General features: G+C 36.5%; 1 protein-coding gene across 5 annotated transcripts in view; it reads right to left on the bottom strand.

Moving 5' to 3' along the window:
* ZNF292 (zinc finger protein 292) overlaps positions 1-26440 on the bottom strand; it is a 102015-nt gene that overhangs the window by 29550 nt on the left and 46025 nt on the right. Inside the window, exons 2-5 of one of the 5 annotated variants that reach the window (XM_089332935.1) lie at positions 19443-19502; positions 19087-19165; positions 16555-16690; positions 269-471 (exon numbers count right to left, since the gene is read on the bottom strand). In XM_089332935.1, the coding sequence (XP_089189061.1) occupies positions 269-471; positions 16555-16690; positions 19087-19165; positions 19443-19489 (465 nt within the window). In that variant the 5' untranslated portion in view covers positions 19490-19502. Of the gene's footprint in view, positions 1-268; positions 472-6058; positions 6195-12425; positions 12550-16554; positions 16691-19086; positions 19166-19347; positions 19503-26440 lie in introns of those variants that run through there. The other 4 variants (XM_008263179.5, XM_070073791.2, XM_051854502.3 and 1 more) reach the window with 4 other exon arrangements.

Raw genomic sequence — 26440 nt, forward strand, 5'->3', positions numbered from 1 at the left:
ACCACCATATTTCCACCACATTCAGTCAACGCATTTAAAGATCCAGACTATTTACAACAGAAACTAGGTGAAGTCAATTTACATAATTTTGAAAGCTGCTTAGAATCAAGTCATGAAAGATACCCAAAAGAATACCACAAATTTAAGACTGACAATGAATAGTCCCTTTCATTATCTAAGTGAAACGGAAATCATAGGCATTCTAATTTCCTTAAAAATTAATTTCTCCTCTTTTAAAGACAATTATGAAGAAAAAATACACACTTACCTCTTCAATTAACTTTTCATTTGGTGACGATGTACAAAGACAGACAAGGTAAGTTTGCTTAAAACTACCTTTTGTACCAATCTCTGGATGGTCAGAACACAGCTTTGCTAGAGTAGTTGCTTCACTTAACTGATTTGTTTTGATTAGATGTTTAATTCTCATATCCAACAAGATGGGACCCTCAAAAGCTAAAAATTCATTCACTTTAAAAAACAAGACATAATAGATTATTAACATTTGGTAACAATTCATTTGCAATACAAATACTTATAAAGACTTTTTTAAAATATAGGACTAAAACTTTTTCTTTTTTTGTAATTTTCTATTACTGCCAATAAAATTGTCAACAAAATACTTGGTCTTATAAGCAAGAGGAATTAAGTTGCATTAAATATTTCTGTCCCTTAGAATACCATTTAGAATAAACTTAATAAACTCCTTAATGATTTAAATTCTAATAGTCAGTGTTATTAAAATTATATTGATAGCATCCCTAAAATTTGAAATGCTAGGGCATTACATACTTATATTGGCAACCACCAAAGGTTATTTGGATATCATAGAAGAAATTCAACCAGTATTTCATTTAATATTGATGATATATTTTTCATTTTACAAGGTGCTATCTTTTTAAAAAAAGATGCTTCAGAATGAATTAAAATAGCTACAAAAAAATAAATGGAAAAAATCCACCAAAGGATATTTTAAAACTTCCGTGAGTTTGTTATTTTTAAAATATCAATCAATAAACTTCAACATAAGCCTAAGATATCTATTATGCATATAAATTTGTGTGTGATAAACTTCTATTCTCGTAATATTTTTAATTGCCTAGTGCTTGTTTGGTCATCTGCTAATAAGAATTTTTATTTTTTTGTATTTAAAAGGAGAACTTAAGTTTTAACAAGTATTGATTTAAACTTTTCCTTAACTTTTCTTTACCAGAAAGGAAATCGTGTTTAAACATTTATTTGGTGATAGCTAGCCTGAAACCTTTGGAAAGCTTTTAGCAATAAAATTTAAAATGTCCTTTAGATAAACACATTTTTTCTACTTGTGAACAGACTGGAAGATATGTCTAATAAGTAGTTTGCAGGTTAGAAGATGGAAAATGAGAAACATTTTTTCCTTCTTTAAGTATCTTTTGCTTTCCTCTAGTATCTTTATTTATTTATTTTTTTTTACATCTAACTGCACTCCACTATATGGCTCTTCAGAGTTAAAACAATAAAACACAAGATTCCAAATTTCATTTTTCCTGAAGTCCACACTTCTACTTACTATCCTCTACTCTTAACGTTAGGCTAAAGCAAAGCTATAAAAAACTGAACAGGTATAAATGAAACCAAATGCACTGATTTTTGGTGCCTCTGACTATGTGCCTTGCTGAAATACATGGGCATTACTTCTTTTAAATTTTCAAAGTTCTGTTCACTGACAAAGCAAAAATCTACGAAGATTTTTGAATAAAGACTAAAGAAGACCCAAGTTTTAATCTTACAAAGCTATTCTGGTTATGTCATTGTCTTAAAAATTAAAAAAAAAATAGCTTTACTTTCCTAATATGATACTTCACCCAAAAGGAAACCCTGAATTATTTTAAATACTTTAAAAAAAACTCATAATCTGACTCCAAAAGATCATGTCAAAGAAATAATTTAAAGGTGGTAAGGATAAAATAAAACTAATGGTACTTTTAATAGGTCAGTCTCATATAGTCCCTAAAAATCTCAGATACCATTATGTAAATTACATTGTCAAATTATGCAAATAATTACTGTTTCAAATTAATATGTAAAATAATATATATTAAAAGTTTTAAAACTGTATTTTCTTTTTAATGATGAGAAATCACCACACTTCAAAATGTGGCAAGATGTATCTCAAAGAATTACACAACAGTACAGCAAAAGGGACTTCATGGATCATTTTGTCTATCTCCATCATTTGACAGATGAGTAAACTGAGGCTCACAGAAGGCAAGTGACTTCCTAGGGTCATAAAGCCAGTTAATGACAGAAACAGGACTGGAACAGGTTTTCTGACTTCTAGGTTTATAAAATGTGGGACCATAAAAATGCATTCTCTTACTTGACTACTGTGTCTGCTTCTAAATGAAATGATAATTTATGGCAATAAAGAGGTATGAAGTAGTATTAGCCTTTAAAATAGGAAAGAATTACATATTCTAAACCCTATGATTAAAATGGATCAAAAGTAGATTATACTCTAATATTTAGAGTATAAAAAAGTCACTGTCACCGAAACTCATTTCTTCCACCCTTTCCTCTCCTTTTCTCCTTCACTGCTTTTCTTTTTCCCACTCTTGTGCATCTTTCTCTACTTTCTCCAATCAAGGTTTTTTCTGAGAGTTATAATGCTGCAATGAAGACTACCTGTTTTAATCCTCACCATATTTATGAGAAACACTTTATCATTCTTATCTTTGAGTCGTAACCCTGCTTTTCCCACTTTTACTCCAGCCAAGTACAAAATACTTTAAATTTTACTCCTTTGTAGCCCTTTAATGTACTTTCTCTGGATTTATAGACTTCAACAGAAAAGCAGTTTTTCACTACCTTTGAACTGTTAAGAGAGCTGGATGACATATAATGGCAATGTAAATGAAAGATATCTAGCTAGGGCAATGAAAAAAGTAAAAAATAGCCTTCATCCCATAAAATGGCACTTGTAGTAGAGTATTTAAAAAGAAAATATTGGGGGTCAGTGTTGTGGTATAGCAGGAAAGGCTACCACCTGTGACACTAGCATCCTATAAGAGCACTGGTTCATATCCTGGCTGCTCTACTTCTGATCCAGCTCCCTGATGATGGCCTTGAGAAAGCAGTGGAAGACGTCCCAAGTACCTGGGTCCCTAAACACACAGGGGAGACCAGATGAAGTTCCTGACTTCAGCCTGACTCAGCCCATGCTGTGGTGGCCATTTGGGGAGTGAACCAGCAAATGAAAGATAACCTCTCTCTGTATTTCTCTCTCTCTCTCTCTCTCTCTCTCTTAACTTTGCCTTTCAAGTAAATAGGGAAATCTTGAAGACAGATGATTAAATACATTCAATTTATAAGTGAATTTTTGCAACTAATAAATCATTGCACAAATACTGACTGTATACTATGCACCATCACTTTTGCTGGGTTCCTATATTGTCCCAAAGTGGGGCCAAACCATTTACTTATTTAATATTCCCAAGCTCAGTTATGCACATAATTCTTTTGACTCACTGCTTCACAAGCATCTCAAACTTGGCATACAAAAATCTCTACACCATAATATTTATCATCTCCACATCTCTATCTACTCAGTTATCATCAAGGCAGAAACTAATAGTCAGTCTTAAAAATACTCTCCCTTGCAGGTATCACTCATATATCCAATTCATCATCTAGTTCAGTCACTTCTAACACTTAAATATTCGATCCCATTTACTTTCCTTCCATTTCTACCTCCTACCACTGCTCTCCACATCAGTCAAAATCACAAATCAGACCACCTTGAGGTAGTCTACTAGTATTCTGCATCTCTTCTTATCACCTCTATCATTTCTACACTCCAAAGAGCTCTGTTTACAAAGTACATACTCAATTGTCTTCCCTGTTAAAAACTCCAGAGTGGCTTTCCCTTGCTTTCAAAAGTTAAATTCCAAACATATCAACATGGACTACCTAAAATTCCTTTACTTATTCCTTTTCAGATATAATTTGCATTTTCTAGTAAAAATAAGCCAGCAATTAGGCAAGAAATAAAAGGCATTCAAATTGCAAAAAAGAAAAAAGGGCATCCAAATGAAAAAGAAGTAAAATTTTTTAGTAGTTAACATGACCCTTTATGTAGAACATCCTAAAGATTCAATTTAAAAACTATTAGATTAATAAGCAAATTTAGCAAATGTGCAGGATATAGAAATCAATATGCAAATATTAATTGTATCTCTATGCATTAACAATGAAAAATCTGAGAAATTATGAAAACAATTCCATTTAAAATGGCATTATAAAGAACAAAACACTTAAGAATAAACCTGGCATGAATAAACCTAAGTGGTGAAAGTCTTGTACATTGAAGATTGAAAACACTGCTTGAAGAAATTAAACAAGGTGCAAATAATTAGAAAGACATTCTGTGTTCATGTACTATAAGAGTTAACAATGTTAATATGCCCATCCAACACAAAGCAACCTACAGATTCAATACAATCTCTTCCAAAATTATCAATGGCAGTGTCTGCAAAAATAGAAGCATTCATCCTAAAATTTGTCTGGAATTTCAAGGGACCCTGAATACCCCAATTAACTTAAACAAAGAACAACAAAGTTAAAGATCTCACAATTCCTGATTGCAAAACATACTATAAAGCTAGAATAATAAAAAAAAAAATTTGATACTGGCATAAAGACAGACATTTATAAAAATACCATTGTAATAGAAGAGAGCACAGAGGCAAATGCTAATATTTATGGTCATATGATTCTCAACAAGTATGCCAAGACAACTCAATGGGCAAAGGACAGTTTCTTCAACAAATCATGCTGTAAAAACTAGATATCCACACACAAATGAATAAAGTTGGGCCTTACCCTACACTATATACAAAAATTAACTCAAAATGGATTGAAGACTCAAACCTAAGACCTAAAATTCCCAAAAGAAATCATAAGAAAAAAGCTTTACGACATAGACTTAGCAATAATTTCTTGGCTATGACACTAAAAGTACAGGCAACAAATGCAAAAATAGGCAAACAGGACAGCATTAAACTTAAAAACTTTTGTGCATCAAACAACACAAATAATAGAATGAAATAGCAACCTACATAGTGGGAGAAAATACAGGAAAATCATATATCTGTTAAGGGGTTAACATACACACTATATAAGGAGCACCTGCAATTCAAGACACACACAAAAAAATCAAACATTCAGATTTTAAATGTGGGCAAAGCACTTAAAAGGATATCTTTCAAAAGATTATACACAAATGATCAACAAATTTATAAAGCCTCGCAAATCTTCAGAAAATTGCAAATCAAAATCACAGTGAAATACCACCTCACACCTATTAGTATGGTTACTAAGAACCAGAAAATGTTGATGAGGATGTAGAGAAATTATAACTTTTGTGCACTGTGGATGGGACTGTAGAATGATACGACCTCTATGGAAAACAGCATAAAAGTTCCTTAGAAAAATTAAAAATAGAAATACCATATGAGATCCAATCATCCATTTCTGGTTATATACCCAAAACATTAAAAGCAGGGTCTCAAACAGTATTTATAGTCCAATGTTTACAGCAACACTACTCATAACAACTAAGAGGTAGAAACAATCCAAACATCAATCTATGATGGATAAGTAAATGTGATTTATACATATAATGGAATATTATTCTGATTTAACAAGAAAGCAAATCTTTTCATATGCTACAAAACAACATGCATCTTGAAGATATTATGCTAAGTGAAATAAGGAAGTCACAGAAAAACAAATATATAATGAAATGAATTTTAAAAAATTTTAATGGGATTCACATTGCGGCCGGTTAAGCAGCCAATTGTGATGCATCCCATCCATATCAGAGCTCTGATTCAAGTCCCAGTTACTCCACTTTTAATATAGCTTCCTGCTAATGGTGCTTGGGTCTGAAGGTAGCACAAATAACTTGGTTCTTTTCACTCATGTGAGAGACCAGAATAGAGTTCTTGGCTCCTGTCTTTAGCCTGGCCCGGATTTGGTTTTTGCAGCCAATTGGGAATCCAACTCCCTGATAATGTACCTGGAAAAGCAGCGGAAGATGGTCCAACTACATGGGCCTCTGTATCCATGTGGGAGACCCAGAAAGAGTTCCAGGCTTGTGGAGTGAATCAGTAGATGGAAGATCTTTCTTTATTTCTCTTCCTCTCTCTAACTCTGCCTTCCAAATAAATAAATAAATAAATAAATCTTTAAAAAATGCTATCATAGATAAGCATAGTTAGGAGTGACACTAAAATTTTTATGAAGATTTAATTATGATTATTGTACTTAAATTGTGACAGCTTTATCTATGTATCAGTATAAAATATATTGTTTTGTAGGATGCTTCAAGGAGACTGTTTTAAATTATTCTAAGTAAAAGTGAAAAATCTGGGTCACTATATTTATATTTAATTATAAAGATACTAGGATATAACTAATGCTAACAAAATGTATCATGAGGCTTAAATGACAGAGTAAACACTTCTATAAACTCATTGCAGTTAAGTTCTATAAGCTTACTTCTTTCCAGAATCACAGATTCACAAGGTTCTAAATGTTATACTCAAGTACAAGACAACTTAGGGAATGAGGGAGACAAAGTAAAAATAAGCAAACAAAAAATGTTTTAAATAAGGATAGGTGAAAAAGAAACAGGTTATTAAAAGTATATTAATAGGGCTGGCACTGTGGCATAGTGGGTTAAGCTGCCACTTGCAGTGCTGGCATCCCATACAGGTGCCGATTTGGGTCTCGGCTGTTCCACTTCCAATCCAGCTCTCTGCAATGGCCTGAGAAAGCAGTAGAAGATGGCCCAAGTCCTTGGGCTCCTGCACCTGCATAGGAAAACCTGGAAGAAGCTCCTGGCTCCTGGCTTCACATTGGCACAGCTCTGGCTGTTGCAGCCAATTGGGGAGTAAACCAGCAGATGGAAGACCTCTCTGTCTCTCTCTCTGCCTCTCTTTCTCTCTCTGTATAACTCTTTCAAATAAAAATAAATAAATCTTTAAAAAAGTATATTACTAAGAGTTTTTAATATAATCTAAGAGATACTTTTTAGTGATTTTCTCAAGAAATGTCATAACACCAAAAAAAAATTATATTCAAGCCTAAGTTCCAGTCATTCTTTTGGCATTCACTAGATAGAGTAGTAAAGACAAATACCAAAGAAATACATATGTAAATTAGTAAAGAGAGAAGCAACTCGGGGTTTGCCATCTGAAAGCAAACACAACTGCTTGTAATCAGAACTGGCCTCATCGTATTTACCTGAGCATTATTAGTTATTACTTCTCTCTTCCCATCTTCTTCCCCTTTAAAATGTTACATTTTATGTAAGCTAATATTTATCCAACTAAGATAGTAATTTTTGCATATTCACTTTCAAATGCAAAGTTTCTTACTGAAACAAATGCTTATTGTTCCACAAAACCCTGAATGATTTAAGTACCACAGAAAATCTTAGTTTTTTGAAAAACATGGAGTTCCAAGGAGGGGGAAAAAAGAGAACTACAGGACTTGAGATTCAAGAAAGGATTAATGAACTTATAAAAATGTAATTCATGCAATTGTAAATCATGCCAGTATCAAAGTAGAGGGGAAAGTGCTTAAAGAATTCAGTATGACAATGAAAGAAGAGCTTCCTCAGAGTTCAGATTTTATAATGGAACATATATAAAAGAAGGAAAAGTAGATTATGGACCAAAGATGTACTGTGATTATCGGAAACCTGGTAATAATCCATGCAGAAATGTATGTAAAGTTAAAGCAAAGATGATCTCTATCTCATCAAAAATGCTGAGAATAATAAAACTGAAGAAGACAGGAATTCCTTGGGAAAGGCCTGCCGCTTTGGTTTCATTATGTTTTACTTATGATGTCAGAGGAAGAATTCTTTTACTCTTAAAATGGTTCTGATAAGTTTTGCTTAGGCTTAAGACAGTAAAACAACAGAGTAGTAGAATCAGATGAGAAAATGTGATTTTCAAAAAAAGGCTGATGGCACACTGTGCAGAACTGCAGAAAGAAGACAAGATGTAATCTTGGATACGAGTCTTAATATTATATTGAAATGATAGCTTATGACTTCAGAAAAAAGGAGAGTAACTAGTAAGAGCCAAGACAAATTCACTAACATAAATTAGATTCTACTTTTCAGAGAATTATCTCAAAATGGATTATAGAACCAGATGTAAAATGCGAAACTATAAAACTTCTAGGGAAAAAAATTGGAGAAAGATTTATATGACACTGGTTATGGTGATTAGTTTTCAAAACAAAGGTAAGTTCCATGAAAGAAAAAATGATATACTAGACTTCATTAAACTGTAAAATTTCTGCTCTTAAGTCATTATTAAGAGAAAGGACAAACCACAGAGTGAAAGTACAGATTTGTTACACACATATTTGATAAAGGACTTATACCTAAAATATACAAACTACAGCTAAACAATAAAAAAATACAATTAAAAATAGGCAAAGGATAAACTGATGCTTCACTAAAGTTTGAAGATGGCAAATGTATGTATGAAAAGACAGTCAGTATCATGTCATTATAGAAATGCAGTGTGGTATCACTGTATACCTATTAGAATGGTTAAAATTCCAAAAACAATTAATACCAATCATTAGAGGAGAGATCAACAGGAATTATCATTCATAGCTGAAGTGGATATGAAACAGAACAGGCTGCTCCTTATAAGACAGTTTGGCAGTTTCTTAAAAACTAAACAGTTCTAGCATATGATACAGTAACCATCCCCCAGGTATTTATCCAACTGATATGGAAACTTATGAGTGTTCAAGCAACTCTGTTCAAATCATCACTAACTAGTAGCAAGCAAGACATGCTTTAAGAGGTGAATGGATAAACAAAATATGATACATTCATACAATGAAATACTTTCCAGCAATAAAAATGAGTAAGCTATTAAGTCACATAAAAGAAGTCAGAAAAGCTATAATTGGGGCCACCACTGTGGCGCAGCAGGTAAGGCTGCAGCCTGTAGTGCCAGCGTCCCATATGGATGCCGGTTTGAGACCTAGCTCCTCTACTTCCAATCCAGCAATCTGCTGTGGCCTGGGAAAGCAGTGGAAGATGGCCCAAGTCCTTGGGCCCCTGCACTTGTGTGGGAGACTGGGAAGAAGCTCCTGGCTCCTAGCTTCAGATCGGTGCAGCTCCAGTCATAGCAGCCAATAGGGGAGTGCACCAGCGGATAGAAGACCTCTCTCTTTCTCTGCCTCTCCTTCTCTATCTGTGCAATCTGACTTTCAAATAAATAAATAAATCCTAAAAAAAAAGCAAAGCTATAATTATACAACATTCTGGAAAAGACAAAACTATAGAAATGGCAAATAGACTAGTAGGTGTCAGGTATTTGAGAGAAGGTTGAATAGGTGAAGCACAGATAATATTTTTAAGCCAAACTATTCTTTCTGATACTGTAATGGTGGACATGGCCAAGGATATAATGCAGAGTGTGACAAATTTATAAAAAGCAGCTCACTGAAAGAGAAGGGAAAAGGAGATGCTACCTTAACTAAAAATTAAATTGGAAATTAGTGAAATTTGTTAGCACAAAGATCAAAGTAACTATACATAAGCACTATGAGTGATAAAGTTGTTCCCTATAGGGGTCAAGGGTACAATTTAACAGATTCTGAAATCACTATACATGTACACTAGACTTGGTTCATTGAATGAATGAATGAATGGTCAATGGTGGGAATGGTGGGACAGGGCAAGTCTGAAAAGGCTACATAATGTATGGTTCCAATTACATAACATTCTGTTGAAGTGGGAGGGTTACACTAGAATGATCTCTCTAGTAACAAATAGATTTGGAGACATCAGCATGAACTCATAGTTTAACATAGATACAGCTTGCTACATATAGAAATATTTGTAGATACAAGTATATACAACACATGCTATTATACAATAAATATTTTCTTGCTCTGCACTCAGAGGTCCTAGAAGTAATGGCATTCCAAGACACTCTGGCAAAAATAAATAAATAAATAAATAAAAAACCCTAAATGAAAGCTCTCTGAGAGTGAGATTCCAGTGGAAAAAATGGGCCATCACAGAAGGAGGTACCTTTTTTTTTTTTTTTTTTTGACAGGCAGAGTGGACAGTGACAGAGAGAGACAGAGAGAAAGGTCTTCCTTTGCCGTTGGTTCACCCTCCAATGGCCGCCGCGGCCCGCGCGCTGTGGCCGGCGCACCGCGCTGATCCGATGGCAGGAGCCAGGAGCCAGGTGCTTTTCCTGGTCTCCCATGGGGTGCAGGGCCCAAGCACCTGGGCCATCCTCCACTGCACTCCCTCGCCACAGCAGAGGGCTGGCCTGGAAGAGGGGCAACCGGGACAGAATCCGGCGCCCCGACCGGGACTAGAACCCGGTGTGCCGGCGCCGCTAGGCGGAGGATTAGCCTAGTGAGCCGCGGCGCCGGCCAGAAGGAGGTACCTTTCTCTGAAGGGAGAAACTTCCACTTTGACTATGACCTTGTCTAAATAAGATCAGAATCGGCGAACTCAAAAGGCTTCCATAGCCTTGGCAACTCATGATAAGAGCCTAGGGTGATTACTGACGCCATCAACAAGAGTGTCAATTGTTAAAGCAACAACAGGAGTCACTATGCACTTACTCCCCATGTAGGATCTCTGTCCTTAATGTTTTGTACTATGTGAATTAACAGTATAAGTAGTACTCAAACAGTACTTCACACTTTGTGATTCTGTGTGGGTGCAAACTGTTGAAATCTTTACTTAATATATACTAAATTGATCTTCTGTATATAAAGATAATTGAAAATGAATCTTGAGGTGAATGGAATGGGAGAGGGAGTGGAGATGGGATGGTTGTGTGTGGGAGGGAAGTTATGAAGGGGAAAAAGCCACTGTAATCCAAAAGCTGTACTTTGGAAATTTATATTTATTAAATAAAAGTTAAAAAAAAAAAAAAAAGCCGGCGCCGCGGCTCACTAGGCTAATCCTCCGCCTAGCGGCGCCGGCACACCGGGTTCTAGTCCCGGTCGGGGCGCCGGATTCTGTCCCGGTTGCCTCTCTTCCAGGCCAGCTCTCTGCTGTGGCCAGGGAGTGCAGTGGAGGATGGCCCAGGTGCTTGGGCCCTGCACCCCATGGGAGACCAGGAAAAGCACCTGGCTCCTGGCTCCTGGCTCCTGCCATCAGATCAGCGCGGTGCGCCGGCCGCAGCGCGCCTGCCGCGGCGGCCATTGGAGGGTGAACCAACGGCAAAGGAAGACCTTTCTCTCTGTCTCTCTCTCTCACTGTCCACTCTGCCTGTCAAAAAAAAAAAAAAAAAAGAAAAAGAAAAAGAAAAGTTTAAAAAAAAAAAAAAAGAAGTAATGGCATTCTAGTAACAAGAGCAAATCCAAGGTCCATGTGTTGCTTTCTATCACCATTCTCTAATAAAATGAGTCAGGGATCCTTGGCAAACTGGTTGATTCTAGCACTCAGGCAGAAAATATACAAGATAAGCCTGGAGCATCTTGTAGTGTCAGAAAAGCAAGAAAGTGCTCAAACAACAACAACAAAAAACAAATTCCATGATGACAAAATTATGCCAAAGGGACTCAGGAAGAGGGGAGAGGTTTTGTATCGCAGTTAAGAAGCCATTTGGGATGCCCACATTCCATAATGGAATACTGGGCTTTCAGTCCCAGCTTCACTTCCAATTCCAGCTTTCTGCTAATGTGCACCCTTTGAGACAGCAGATAATAGGAAAAGTACTTGGGTCCTTGTCACCCACATAGAAAATACAGATTAAGTTCTAGGATCCTGGCTTAGCCTGGACCAACCATGGTCCTTGCAGACATTTAGGGAAAGAATCAGAGGATGGAAACTGTCTGTGTCTTTCTTTCAAACAATATGAAAACAAGTAACATTTTTAAAGTGGGCTGGGAATCAGAAGTTAACTGAAAGAGCTCCCAACAGCAAAAGCTGGAATGATCTGACCAAGAAAATAAAGCAGTATTAGATTATGATCAAAATATCCATGAGTCTCTATTATTATAAATTATTAAATAAATAGGGAAGAAGAGATAAATTTGTGTACAGTTCCAAATAACTGATGCACATACTGCTCCCTCAAGTAGATAGAACCTAACTTCCTACCTCTTATGGTCTGCACCTAATAACTTCTTTCAAAGAGGACAGCACAGAGAGGAAAACAGTAATTTTCAGAGGAGAAAGCTGACATATACTATACCTTAGACAGTCAAGGTTCACATCAACAGTGATAAGCTATGTTGATATATGTACCCTTTATATGATGTAATGAGAATGGCATTTTAGTTCTGTGATCTTCCTCCCAAACCCATAACCCCAGTCTAATCAACAGAACAACATCAGAAAAATCCCAATTGAGGGATATGCTACAAAATACCTGACCAGTACGTCTCAAAACTGTCAAGGTCATCAAAAACAAGGAAAGTCTGAAAAACTGTCACAGCCAAGAGGAGCCTAAGGAGACATGACGACTAAATGTAATGTGGTATCCTGGATGAATCCTGGAACAGAAAAAGGACATTAGGTAAAAAGTAAGGAAATCTGAATAAAGTATGGACTCTAGTTAATACAAAGTACCAATATTGGTTTATTAATGGTGACAAACATACCACACTAACATAATATGTTAATAGTGGAAACTGGGTATGAGCTATACAGAAATTTTTCATAATTTTTCTGTAAATCTAAACCTATTTTAAATAATGGTTATTTTTTAAAGTAATAAATTAGGTCAAACTAACCTCAATCTAAATAATTTTACTTTAGAGGACTGCAACCAAATATTTGCTATAGTCTTTCATCAAATCCTTATAAGAAAAACAATAGAACTATGAGGCACACATAAGGGAAAATAGATGTATTTGGTGAAACAATGATAATCAAAGGGTATGGATAAAAGAACTGAACACAATTAAGGAAGTTAAGAATCCTACAGGCTCCATTTCTGGACACAGCCTTTTTATGGTTATGATCAAGGACCTGGATTCCAAAGGTATAAGCTTAAAAGGTCAGCCAATGAGAGGAAACTAAGAAGGACAACAAATTCACGATTCAGAAAGACCTTGACATGTTAAGGAAAGAGAATGGATTGAATACAGTGAATTAAACAGAAAAAAAGTGTACCAAAGAAAAAGTATAAAGATAAAAATAAGGAAAATATAAAATTTTCAGAGCAGCATTTATTTAAAATTTGTGTGTGTGTGCGTGTGTGTGTGTGACAGAGACAGATAGATTTTTAATAACCTCACGGAGTTGTGAGACAGAAATAGCTAGCCAAAAAGATAATGTTATTTTTGGTTATATAATTTTAAGTATAAATTGTTAGGATGAAGGAATTGAGGGTATCATTGACCTGACAGATCTTTTACAGTTTAAGTGTTAAGAATTACACATTAAAGAGAACAACAAACATAAAATGCACTCAAAGATGAGAAATCATGATTGTAAATTTAAAATCATGCCACACCAGGAAGGTTTTCAGTCCACAGGAAAAAAAGACAACTAAGTATGGGGATGGCAGTCTTTAAAAATCTCAATTACTACTAAGTGAAACAGGGATTTATATTTTGTTTGGCTTGGCTTTAAGGATAGCACTAGATCCAAGAGATGGAAACTCCATGAATGGTAAATGTAGTTTTTATAATTTTCACAATGAACATTTTCTAATAGCAGGTAAAAATGGACTGAACTACAGTTACCCTTCTCTCTTGATTTTTATTTATTAGTGAGTTAAAACTGCACAGCAAATAATTTAGCATTAAGTACCTTTCCAATCCAGAGATTATGAATAAAGGAAGAAATAATATGAAGGCATGCATGGCTAAAGGTTCTGTGACATTCAAAACCATCTACTTGATTTACGTTAGTTTACTTCTTAAAAATATGCATTCTAGGATGTTAAAATGTTAAAGTGAAACCAGAATCTTTAATTTTGAATTCTGTGTACTCTTGCTCCCCCAAGTCAAAGGGCATTTCCTTGGTTTAGCTGAGTTTTAGAAAGCCCAAATTAGTTAATCAAAAAAAGGGGGGGGAGGGCAAAAACAATTCAGGATTAAGCAGATTTATCCACTGTCCAATACTATAATACTATATCAAAACTTCAAAGGTTTCATTATAAACAAGTATATGAATACAGGCTATAAAAGTATATTCAATTAGTATCTGAGTTCTTGTTCTCTTCAAACTTGCTGTAGGCTTGGATAAATTACATCAGGGGGTTGGTTAAAGAATTTAAGAGCAAAATGTCCCCCATCCTTGAATCATCAAATTTTAAAATAAAAATTAGCATGTAAGGGTAAAAAGTTAATTCGTTCAATTTTTTCGATGGAGAAAATAAACATACATCTTTGGTTTATGTGATTACTCATCAAAGAGGCATTCTCAATCACAAAGGGCCAAGTAAAGATTATGGCTGCAAAACTGCTCAATGATATAGCATCTCCTTGGTTGCTTCATGAGTTGTAATAGAGTCTGGCTACCTACAATCCATCTGCTTTGTAGAAATTCCTCTTGGCTGTATAATCCAAATTATTACAGTGGCTATGTCAGATGAAGATCAAGAAATAAAGCAGCACAGAGATGGGAAGAGACATTTGTTAACATGTACACTGTTAGGCACATTCGAGCATGTAAGGAAATAGAGCACTTTTTTTTTTTTAAATAAAATGAAATCTCTGATAAGGTGAAGGTTCCTTTTTCTTGCTTTAAAATATGATGTGTGAATTTGGCAAAATGTTATTTCGGAATCAAACTTAGACTAAGTTCAACATGGCATATTAGAAGGGAGAAGTTAAGGGCCTAATTTCCAGCACTGTCTCTCATCATTAGAAATGTGATATGGAGGCCGGCGCCGCGACTCACTAGGCTAAACCTCCACCTAGCGGCGCCGGCACACCGGGTTCTAGTCCCGGTCGGGGCGCCGGATTCTGTCCCGGTTGCCCCTCTTCCAGGCCAGCTTTCTGCTGTGGCCAGGGAGTGCAGTGGAGGATGGCCCAAGTCCTTGGGCCCTGCACCCCATGGGAGACCAGGATAAATACCTGGCTCCTGCCATCGGATCAGCGCGGTGCGCCGGCCGCAGCGCACCAGCCGCGGCGGCCATTGGAGGGTGAACCAACGGCAAAGGAAGACCTTTCTCTCTGTCTCTCCCTCTCACTGTCCACTCTGCCTGCCAAAAAAATAAAAAAATAAAAATAAAAATAAAAGAAATGTGATATGGAAAAGATAACTATCCTTCTGAACCTTCATTTTCTCATCTGTAAAATCAGGACAATAAGATCCTACCTTTATTACAGGAACATTGTGAAAACTAAAAGACACCTTCATAAAAGCAATTCCCAAACTTTAAAGTATATTGGTTTAATTTTATTAGAAATATTGCTAGTATGCCAAAGGTTTAACCTAATATTATCAATCTTTAAATTTATTAACATTATTTTAAATAATGAGGATCTATTTTCCATTTCTTCAGGTCTTGAGAACATTATAGCTAATCCATGGATATCCATGAAGGAAAGAGACATTAAAAGTAAACTTGCAAAAACTAAAAAACAGGTTAACACTGTTAGAAATCAGGAAAGCATGGACAAAATAATAGAGATAACAGAAAGGAACATCCAGTTTGAAGAGAAAGTTGGAGACTGGCTAAAAGGCTTCTTGTAAATATCAGAATCCACAAGCAATGGACTTAACACTCCCTCCTTGTGACCTTTATTACTTGCTGTTACATAGCAAAATTACCTAGAGTTTGCCATCTGTTAACAAGAAAAGCAGTAATAAACGATGGAAGAAGTTCATAGTCGTAAATATGTGCTTTATCCACTGCTATACTGCAGGATATTTTTAAATTTAATCTTCCAAGTAAATACCTTGGGAAAGATTAGGGTGAAATGTGGGCACACATTCCTAAATAATCTCAAGGAAATACCTAGAATATAACTATTCTTTTCTTCATGGTATATACAGTTTTTAAACTCAGAACATTGCTTTATACATACTAGTGATTTAGACATCTACTTCCAACAGGATATCTGCCAGTTAGTTTAAATGAGATCTTTATTGCCTGAACTCATATACAACAAAGCAAGATAAAAGACTGAGCAATAAACTGAGAAAGAGAACTAAGAGACATAGATTTGAGTTCTAGCACTGATTTCTTATTCTATTTTTGAGAAAAATCACTTAACTATCCTATTTTTGCCTTTTTATTTGCATATAAGTTAATTATCAAATATAAGATAGATTACCACCATCAGGACGTTTCAGGTGAAATTTTCAGGTTGATAAAAAGAGTTGGGAAAAAATTCTTATTTCTCTAACATTCTACAATCCTACAAATCCATTCCCCACCAACAAATAAAATAAAAGGGAAGGGCCTCAAGTACCTCAGATAAATTTAATAACATGGTCCCTCTTTTAGATATCCTGAGATGAATTGTATCAAAACAACTTTAAGTACTTATTTTTCTAATCTAATTTTTTTTCTCTTTCTCTCTCTCTAGAAAATTTACCTTTATCCTTATCCAATGGTTCCTGGGAAAGAATAGTGCACAGTACCGGGTTTTTCCACACCCCAGTCTCTTGAGCTAGAGTAGCTAAAAAATGCAATTCACAGCTGCCATTCTCCATCAGCTTTTCATGAGCTACCTATAAATATTAAATAAACATCCAAAGAATTACAACAGATTTTAAAGGCAAGCGTATCAGGTTTTAAATATAATACTAAATTTTTGAAAAATAAGACTTATCTTAAAAATTTCATGTCACATATTACAAAGTGCTGAATTTCTTCTGACATCTAAAGATGAATCTCAAGGATCAATTGTAAGTCTTAAATAAATATAATGTATTTATAGAAATAAGTCCATGCTATTATTTTTTGTTCAAAAATCTAAACCAAGAGTGGTTATTTCACAGGGAAGCTACCAGAATACCCATAAGCATAAAATACCTTACACATTTTATATCTTATGCTACATCTATCATTAACAAAAAGATCTGCACCATGGCCTAAGTGGTAACTTACCAAAAAAAGCAACTTATGAAAAGAAAATAATTAAGTGATTTTTCATTTATTCATTAAAAGTTTTGGCAACTTCACATTAAAGGTTATTACTAGTTGTTTACTAGTTGTTTCCAAGTATTCATGCAATCAGTATATCCTTTAATCCACAAAAAACCAATAGGTTTTATTCAATTCAGAAAATATTTACTGATAATGTCTATGGACAAAGCACTGGGGAAGAGAGCAATTAGTTATGGCCTTTATGGGACTTATAACCTTTAGTGTGGTTAAGAAATATTTAAATAGTTAAAACGCAGGGCAAATCAGACAAATACAGTTAAAGAGGTTTAGGCTAACCTCCGGGAAACTCAAAAATGGGAGCAAATTATCTTGGGAACACTTAAAGCTATGGTAAAACAAAACAAAAAAATCTATTTCTCCAAGTCATAACAATATTCCCATTGCAACAAAATTCAAGTACTTTCAGACATTTCCTTTGAGCAGAAGCTGCATGTACACGAGTTTAAGGAATTATTTATTTCTGATTTACCTGCATGGAAAAGTATCAACTAAATGCTTCTGTGTCAAATAGGATATTTTAAAAGTTTATAATGTTGGCAAACAAAATCAACATTATAAGGAGTTCAGTATTATATTTGTACATAAACAACATGTTTACTTCTATGGTAGGGTATATCTGAATGCCAAACAATGAAAAATTCTGGGATAGTTATCTATCTAAACAACAAATACATGCTGAGAAAAAAAAATCTAAGACACAAGTTACTGCTATGCTAAAGTAGAAACTGAATGATCAAAAAGTTAGGTGCAATGTGACAAACAGGACAAGACACTTTCATTTCAACAAACATTTACTAAACAACTACTGTGTGTAGGATACTATGTGGAATCCTGCAGTAGATTAAGACATGAATTCTGCCTTAAAGCACTTTATGCTTGATGTAGATTTTAAATGTTTACAAATTAAAACAGGAAAGATGATTTCTCTAACTATAGCTTATTTCATATGGTTCTAAAATTTAAGACTAAACCTCTTTAATATATATATTTTAGAAAAACATAGGCCAAAAGATATTCTAAGAACTCTGGTATTTTAAGAACTCTGATATTTAGAGAAAAAAGGAAAGAGAAAGAAAACTAACTATACTTTTTGAAACTCACTAGCACGACCATACTATTTAAACTAACCAATTAATCAAAATTTACTTGATGCAATCATATATACAGCCCAATATAGTGCTTGAAACACAATTTAACATTCTTGAATATACTCTAAAACAACTAAGTGCAAAATTGTGTTGTACCTTACATAAGAAGAATAACAGCACTAAATAAAGAGAAACAAGGCATGTATTTTCAGATATAGGAGGAAAAAGCACGGGCTTTGGGTTACAAGAACCTTGGTTCCAATAACCACTCTATTATATTAACTATACAAGTTTGAGCAGATAAATATTTTAGAATATGAGCCTCAGTTTCCTCACCTTTAAAATGGGGAAAACACACCTATCCCCATAAAGTTTTCATAAGGATTACATGAGAAATGTTAAATTCTTAAAAAGCATATTGCAGATTTTCAGCAATTAATTAAACTATTTCTAAGTCCAAATGAGGGCATTTTCTTTTGTGTTCCCTTATTGCTCTGACAAAGTCCTAATTATGTAATGTAAAAGAACTGTGCAATATTCAATCAACCTATCTAAAGGCATCTACTCATCAGCAAATATTTATTGAACATCAACTATAAAAAGGGGGGTCTTCAAAAATTCATGGAAAATGCATCAAATGAAAAAACTATTATTCAGACTTCACAAATTTAGGGGCCAAAATAAACTTATTTTTTAATTCCATTTTCCAATGAACTTTTTTGAAGTACTAACACTAGTGTTAGTAAGAGTACCAGCTGATGCTCGTTATTACTTAGATGTCTTAAAACATAATGAAATTTATTTTTGAAGAATAAAGAAAAGTAATATGAGATATATCTATATTAAGTCTAATAGGTAAATATTCTCACCTGCACCAGTGTCTGAAATTGTTCCCACTGTTTATCTGATAACTCAACAGGTAGACACAGTAAAAGTTCAACACAGCTTCTAAAAAACAAAAAATTCATCAGGATATGAATAATTATAAAGATTCAAAAGAGAAATAAATGTAATAATATCATCAGTAGACTCCCATAATCTATTTAAAATTAAACTATCTTAAGACCTGAGATATAAAAGTTGAAAATTAAAAAGCTAAATCTAGGGTATTTACTCAAAAAACTACTCACAATGCCAAGCGTTCCAGAACCAATGCTACATTTTCACATTCAGAGGTAAGATAAGGTCGGGCTTTAACATAACTTTGGATAGCCACTGTGTATACCTCCAATAAAGGTAAGGGATCTTCTGAAGTTTTCCATTTTTCTGCATATTCAAGGAGTGTCTGTTTTGGAAGGAATAATAAGAAGTATTCAAAATGCAAATCAAAATACACTTTGACTCATCAATTGTGCTTTCTTCCCTTCCTGAGAAATTCTGGAAAACAATGTTTTATCTATAAAAACAAAAAGAGGCTTATACTAATTAAGATTATGAAAAGAAATAAAACTATTGTCCTACTTCTATCAGTTCTCTGTAGAAGAAAAGATTAGGGTTGATTCATTTCATATAGTAAGTAGCATCAGTGTAACTGTTATCTCACTTTTCCCTAGTCAAAATGTCACTTTTCATCCAATAATTTTTAACACTGAAATTTTATTTTAAGAAGACAACTGAGCAAGCAATACTTGACCAGCCATGCAGTGAATAATTTCAAATCTTATGTTTTCTATTTTTCATATCAGGAGGAAAAAACTCAGTATCTAAGAAAAAAAGGATCATATCTGGTCAACAAAGATAAACTTTTTCAGTCTACAAAAGAGTAAAAAAGTATTTTTTGACAAACGCTATCATTTAAAAGTCATCTGAAAACCTCTGACATACGAAACCAACATTAAAAATATTTAAAAGATAAATAATTTCTGTATTTTATAAGTTAATAATCATTTATAATCTTTCAACAAATGGCTCAAATTGTACCTCATCAGAATTACTAAAAAATTTTTTTTATCCTATTGAATAGAGAATATACAACAGTTACATAGAAATTAACATTGACACCTTAGCTTTTAAAATCAAGAGTTAAAAAACACAATCTAAATGTTTCCACAGTTATGCTAAATGAAATGGTACTGCAATTAAATGATTTATAATACAGAAGACTATCACATAGTAGTTATGTATGGAAATTCAAGTGTCCTTTCTTGGGAAAAAGTATCCTGCAGAAAGAAGCTTCTATGAGGAGTTGTACTCCTGACAGAGGCAGCTTTAAGAAAAAGCTGGGTTGGGGAGAGGTAAGCATTTGGCGTAACAGTTAACATGCCAATTGGAATACCCCACAGGCCTTGGTAAATTTCTGATTCCAGGGGATGTTCAGGGGATAGTTCAAGTAAGTTGAGTCTCTGCAATTGATGTGGGAGATACAAATTGAGTTACCAGATTCCAGCTTTTTGCCTGGTCCAGCTCTGGCTGTTGTGGACCTCTGGTCACTAAACCAATGGATAGGATCATTCTCTCTATATGTGTTTCCAACTCCCAAATAATAAATAAACAAACAATTTTTAAAAGGAAATACCAGCAGAAAGGGGGAAAACATTTAAAAATATGTTGGAAGGAAAGAAATAAAGACAGCGGGAATTATATTCTACTACCAAACACTCAAAAGAAAACACTATCTGCCCTCTACCAATTTCTTTTCTTTTCCTTTTTCTTTTTTTTTTTTTTGACAGGCAGAGTTAGTAAGAGACAGACAGACAGAGAGAAAGGTCTTCCTTCTGTTGGTTCACCCCTCAAATGGCCACTACGGCTGGCGTTGCACCGATACGAAGCCAGAAGCCAGGTGTTTCCTCCTGGTCTCCCATGCGGGTGCAGGGGCTTCCAAGCACATGGGCCATCCTCCACTGCCTTCCCGGGCCACAGCAGAGAGCTGGATGGGAAGAGGAGCAACTGGGACAGAACCGGCGCCCTAACTGGGACTAGAATCTGGGGTACCGGTGCCGCAGGCAGAGGTTTAGCCTAGTGAGCCACGGCGCCGACCTCTCTACCAATTTCTAACTAGCAGAAATACTAAATCATCAGAGAGAATAAGAAAGAGAGGAATAGAAAAGATAATCTGGTAAACTAAAGAGCAAAAACTCATTTTTTCAGCAGTTATATATTCAAACATCTTGACTCTCCATCAACTCCAACCCTTTCCTTTTTTTTTTTTAAACACTAAGAGGTGAGGACAAACACTGATGACCAGAATAATTAGAGAAAAATACAGAAAACTTGCAGCCATAGTGAGAAATGTAGGGTGGGGTGGCAGGTGATATTTAGTTAGATCCAAAACCAACTCTAACAGTGAAAATTCTGGACAAAGCTGAAGTGGAAAAAACTTCTCAGATATTCAGAGAAAAGAATATTCAAATCTTCTCCAAATAAGCCCTGAAAATAATCTGCTCTACGATCCACACTTTCACCATACCTCGCAGTGCCAGTATTTCTACAACCTTCAAAGTACAGAAAAGATAGTCTCTGGAAATTAAAAATATCAGGGTTAAGTTCTCCAGCTCTAAGCAAATTTGAAATATGTGGAAATCCAAAGATAACGACTTCCCTGAACTTTTCAAGAAGGATAGGGATGGGGCCGGGGCCGTGGCTCGGTTAATCCTCTGCCTGCGGCGCTGGCATCCCATATGGGCACCAGATCTAGTCCCAGCTGCTCCTCTTCCAGTGCAGCTCTTTGCTGTGGCCCGGGAAGGCAGTAGGGGATGGCCCAAGTGCTTGGGCCCCTGAACCCGCATGGGAGACCAGGAGGAAGCACCTGGCTTCTGGCTTCGGATCGGCATAGCTCTGGCCGTAGTGGCCATTTGGGGGGTGAACCAACGGAAGGAAGACCTTTCTCTCTCTCTCACTGTCTAACTCTGTCAAATAAATTAAAAAAAAAAAAAAAAAAAAAAAAAAAGGAGGAGGAGGATAGGGATGGAGGTACTGGGGGAGAGAGGACTCAGTGTTTCTAAATAAATGTATTCTTCTATGGGTATTCCTCTTTGAGAATACATGATTGTTAATTATGAATGTACGATACTTTCACTGGTCAATTTGGAAAGTGAGTCGAGGCTGCTTCCTCAAACCTAAGAAAACTCAGTCATCAATGTGAACAGAGAAAGCAGAGCTTCACATCTGCCTAGTCGTGCCACCATTTTACGTATCAGTCCAATACAGAGATATTTTTGGAGAATTCTTTCATTTAAATAGGCCTCAAATAAAGAGTAATTTAAATTCCTCATGATTCTGAAACAATTTTACTACAAACTTTCAACTAGCTTTATAATTTGGAGGACACTGACAGAGAACTATAGACAACAGCCAGGGTTAGATCAGGCCAAAGCCAGGAGCCAGAAACTCCATCTGGGTCTCTCACTGGGATGCTAGCAATCTAAGCACTTGGGCCATCATCTACTGCCTCTCAGGAGCTTTAGCAGGAAGGTGCACGGAGGAGCCAGGACTCAAATCAGACACTCTGATATGAGATGCAGGCATCCCAAATGTCAGCTTAACCCACTTATGCCACAATGTCTGCCCCCTAACATCTTAAATTATAACATTCTTCCTTTTTCTATCTCCCAACCCTCAAAAACAAAAGGGAAGCAATCTATACAGAAGAGGTCTTCAGGAAGTGAATGGAATAGGTGTATTATTAATCAATTTATTTATTTGAGAGGCAGAGAAAGATACAGAGAGAGTGAGCTCCGAGCTCCCATCTACTGTTTCAATAACCAAACGCCCAAAGGCCAGGGTTTGGTTAAGACTGAGGCTGGAAGCCCAGAACTCAATCTAGGTTTCTCACACAGGTGACAGGAACCCAATTAATTGAACCATCAATGCTGCCTCCCATGGTCTGAATTAGCAGAAAGCTGGTATTAAATGCCACAGGCAATATCTAAATTAGGCAATCCAGACAAGGGATGCAGGTCTTTTAACCACTCTCTTAATAGCACTAGGTCTAATATCCACCCCATTAATTCCAACCAATTTTCTAAGTCCCATCATGTATATACACATACATATACTTCCATTTCCCCCAAGCCCTATATTTCTTTATCCAACTCCAGAAGGTTCCTCATAAATTACTTCTTTCCTTTGAGTTCTACAATCCTCAGATCAAAGTTTTAAAGCTTAATTATAATATGTAACCAAAGGTGAATTATTTTGGAAATAATACAATCTAAATTGAAGAAAACAATGTTAGGAACCAGAAAGTAGCTCAGACATCACCTTCTTTTACCTTGTATTACAAATGAAGTGGAAAAGAGATATTGATGACAAGGAGACAGACCACTTGGGTGGCTACTTAGTCATCTAGGAATAATATGTGTATAGGAATATAGCAGGACAAAAGGATAATAGAGATGATATAAAAAAAGAAAACTGATGCCATGCTCATAATGACATGTAGAAGAACAAGTTACAAGTTGGGTTAAAAGCAAACATTGTGGGGAGCAACTCGGACTAGACTAAGTTACTGGAATTAAGACTTATTCTATGCATCTGCTCTCCAACAATATGGCGCTGGGAGAGAAGAAAACAGCTTCTACACAGCTGCCTCCAGTTCAGCCAATAAACTGTAGGACTTGCTCCTGATTGGAGGAGAGCAGCGTACTCGGCGTGTGGGCAGCCGAGTTAGGATTGGCGGAGGAGGACTATAAAGGAGGAGAGAGACGGCATGCACCAGGAACATCTAAGGGGAACATCTGAGGGAACACCTGTGCAGCCCCCGAGAGAGCCGGCCGGCGGTGTGCCGCTCCCCTGCGGAAGTGGGGAAAGTGGCAGGGGGAACCGCCCTTCCACGGAGGTGGAAGGGACGGCAGCCAACCTGGGAAGAACCAGCAGCAAACCCGGGGAGGGCCGAGCAGACAAAAGAACAGCACAGGGTCCTGTGTCGTTCCTCCACGAAGACGGGGAGCGACATAATGGTGCCGTGACTCGGATATGAAGCCTAGGCAGGGTTTAGTGTCGTTCCCCCACGAAGAGGGGGAGCGACAAAACATAACCTGTATTAAGTTATGAAAGTTGATATTCATAGTAAGTAAGTACACTGGCAGTGGAGCTTCTCTTATTCTCAAGGTATTAAGATCAGTAGAAGCATTGTGAAATGGAAAGCATCTGCAACATAACTGGTTAACGAATCATGCATTTTTCAATTTAAAAAGTTACTCATTTGTATCCCTTGTCTTTACCTATACAGGGCTTTCAGGCAGGAATATCAGAATGATCAGACTCACTCCTTTCATAGAAACATAAGAGACTTTGAAGATCATTTAATTCTGTCATTAAAAAGTCCAATGACATGCATAATATTAATACCACAGGTAATTAGCAAAGACAGCCTCACTCTCAGTGTAACATTCTGCCCACTAAAACACAAATACCATTTGTGCTAGTGTAACAGCACCATAAATCTGTGAAGTTATAATTACAGAGCAGCTTTCACCTATGATATTTCAATTACTCTTCACAATTCTATGAAGTAAGTACTGCTTATTCAATTTGCCAGCAACAGAATCGAACACTTTCACTTTTATACTGGTTAAGCACACTTTTAGCTGAAAGTAAGAAAATCCAATTCAAAGCAGTGTAAACAATCAGAAAGGTTTCTCACAAAATAAGAGAAAAGGCAGATTCCAGGACTGGTGAGTTTAGGAGCTCAAGAAGGTCTTCAAAAACCCATCTATCTCTTCACTCTGCCGTTCTGTTACCCATCTCCTGGTGGTGCCCCCAGCTCAACTCCTACCCTCAGGTTTCAAAAGAATGTGTTGGCCGGTGCCGCGGCTCACTAGGCTAATCCTCCACCTAGCGGCGCCGGCACACTGGGTTCTAGTCCTGGTCGGGGGCCGGATTCTGTCCCGGTTGCCCCTCTTCCAGGCCAGCTCTCTGCTGTGGCCAGGGAGTGCAGTGGAGGATGGCCCAGGTGCTTGGGCTCTGCACCCCATGGGAGACCAGGAGAAGCACCTGGCTCCTGCCATCGGATCAGCGCAGTGCACCGGCCGCAGTGCGCTGGCCGCGGCAGCCACTGGAGGGTGACCCAACGGCAAAGGAAAACCTTTCTCTCTGTCTCTCTCTCTCACTGTCCACTCTGCCTGTCAAAAAAAAAAAAAAAAAAAAAAAAAAAAAAGAAAAGAGAGAATGTGTAACAGGCTTCTCTTATCCAGACTCAACAATAACCAGAAGAAAAGATGAGACCACCTCTTCATGTCTATTTACTTTGAAACAAGGAAAACTTCCCCAGAAACTCCAAACACAATTTCCAACAGCTTTTTGCTTAGGTCCCTCAGGCCAAAAATGCATCATAAATCTATATTAACATAATAATAACTATTCAGCCTTAACTGAACCTCATAGTTAACTTTTGAAGAGGCAGAGTTACAGAGAGAGGAAAGACAGACAGAGAGAGATCTTCCATCTGATGGTTCACTCCCCAAATGGCCACAATACCCGGAGCTGGGAAAATTTGAAGCCAGGAGACAGGAGCTTCTTCTGGGTCGGTCTCCCACCCAGGTGTAGGAGCTCAAGGACTTGGGCCATCTTCCATTGCTTTCCCAGGCCACAGCAGAGAGCTGGATCAGAAGAGCAGCTGGGACAAGAACTGGTGCCCATTTGGGATGCTCGCACCACAGGAGGAGGCTTAGCTAACTATGCCATAGTGCCAGCCCCCAAAGCTGACTTTTAACCAATCGGAACCCATTCTCCAAAGCAGAAGAGGCCTATGTCCTTTCTCTCTAAAACACAATGCCATGTGGAAGAAGGAATATATAAATAAAATTATATTAAGGCAGAATGAATACAGTTTTAAATACATACAAGAGTACTTCAAAAAGTTCATAGAAGGATGAATGTTTGGCCTGGTGGTTAAACTGCCAGTTGGGATGCCTGCATTCTATAATCAGAGTGCCTGAGTTTGGGTCCTGGAATCCACTCCAGATTCTAGCTTCCTGCTGATGCACATTCTATGAGGTATCAGGAGGTAATTCAAGTGGTTAGGTCCTTGTCATGTACATGGGAGGCGTTTGGCAGTAACCCAGTAGATGGGAAACTTCTTTCTGTGTCTCTCTTGAAAAAAAAAAAAAGTTTGTTGAAAACACGTATTATGAAAAACTAGATTTCAAAAATTTTCTGCACTAAAATCAATTATCTTTTAATTCCATTTCCTACAAATTTTTAAAGTATCTGCATAGGGGCTGGCAATGTGGTGCAGCAGGTTAAAGCCCTGGCCTGAAGCTCTGGCATCCCATATGGGCGCCG

Source organism: Oryctolagus cuniculus, chromosome 5 (genome assembly GCF_051225735.1).
Source record: "Oryctolagus cuniculus isolate XC-2025 breed Fujian yellow rabbit chromosome 5, ASM5122573v1, whole genome shotgun sequence".
NCBI lineage: Eukaryota > Metazoa > Chordata > Mammalia > Lagomorpha > Leporidae > Oryctolagus > Oryctolagus cuniculus.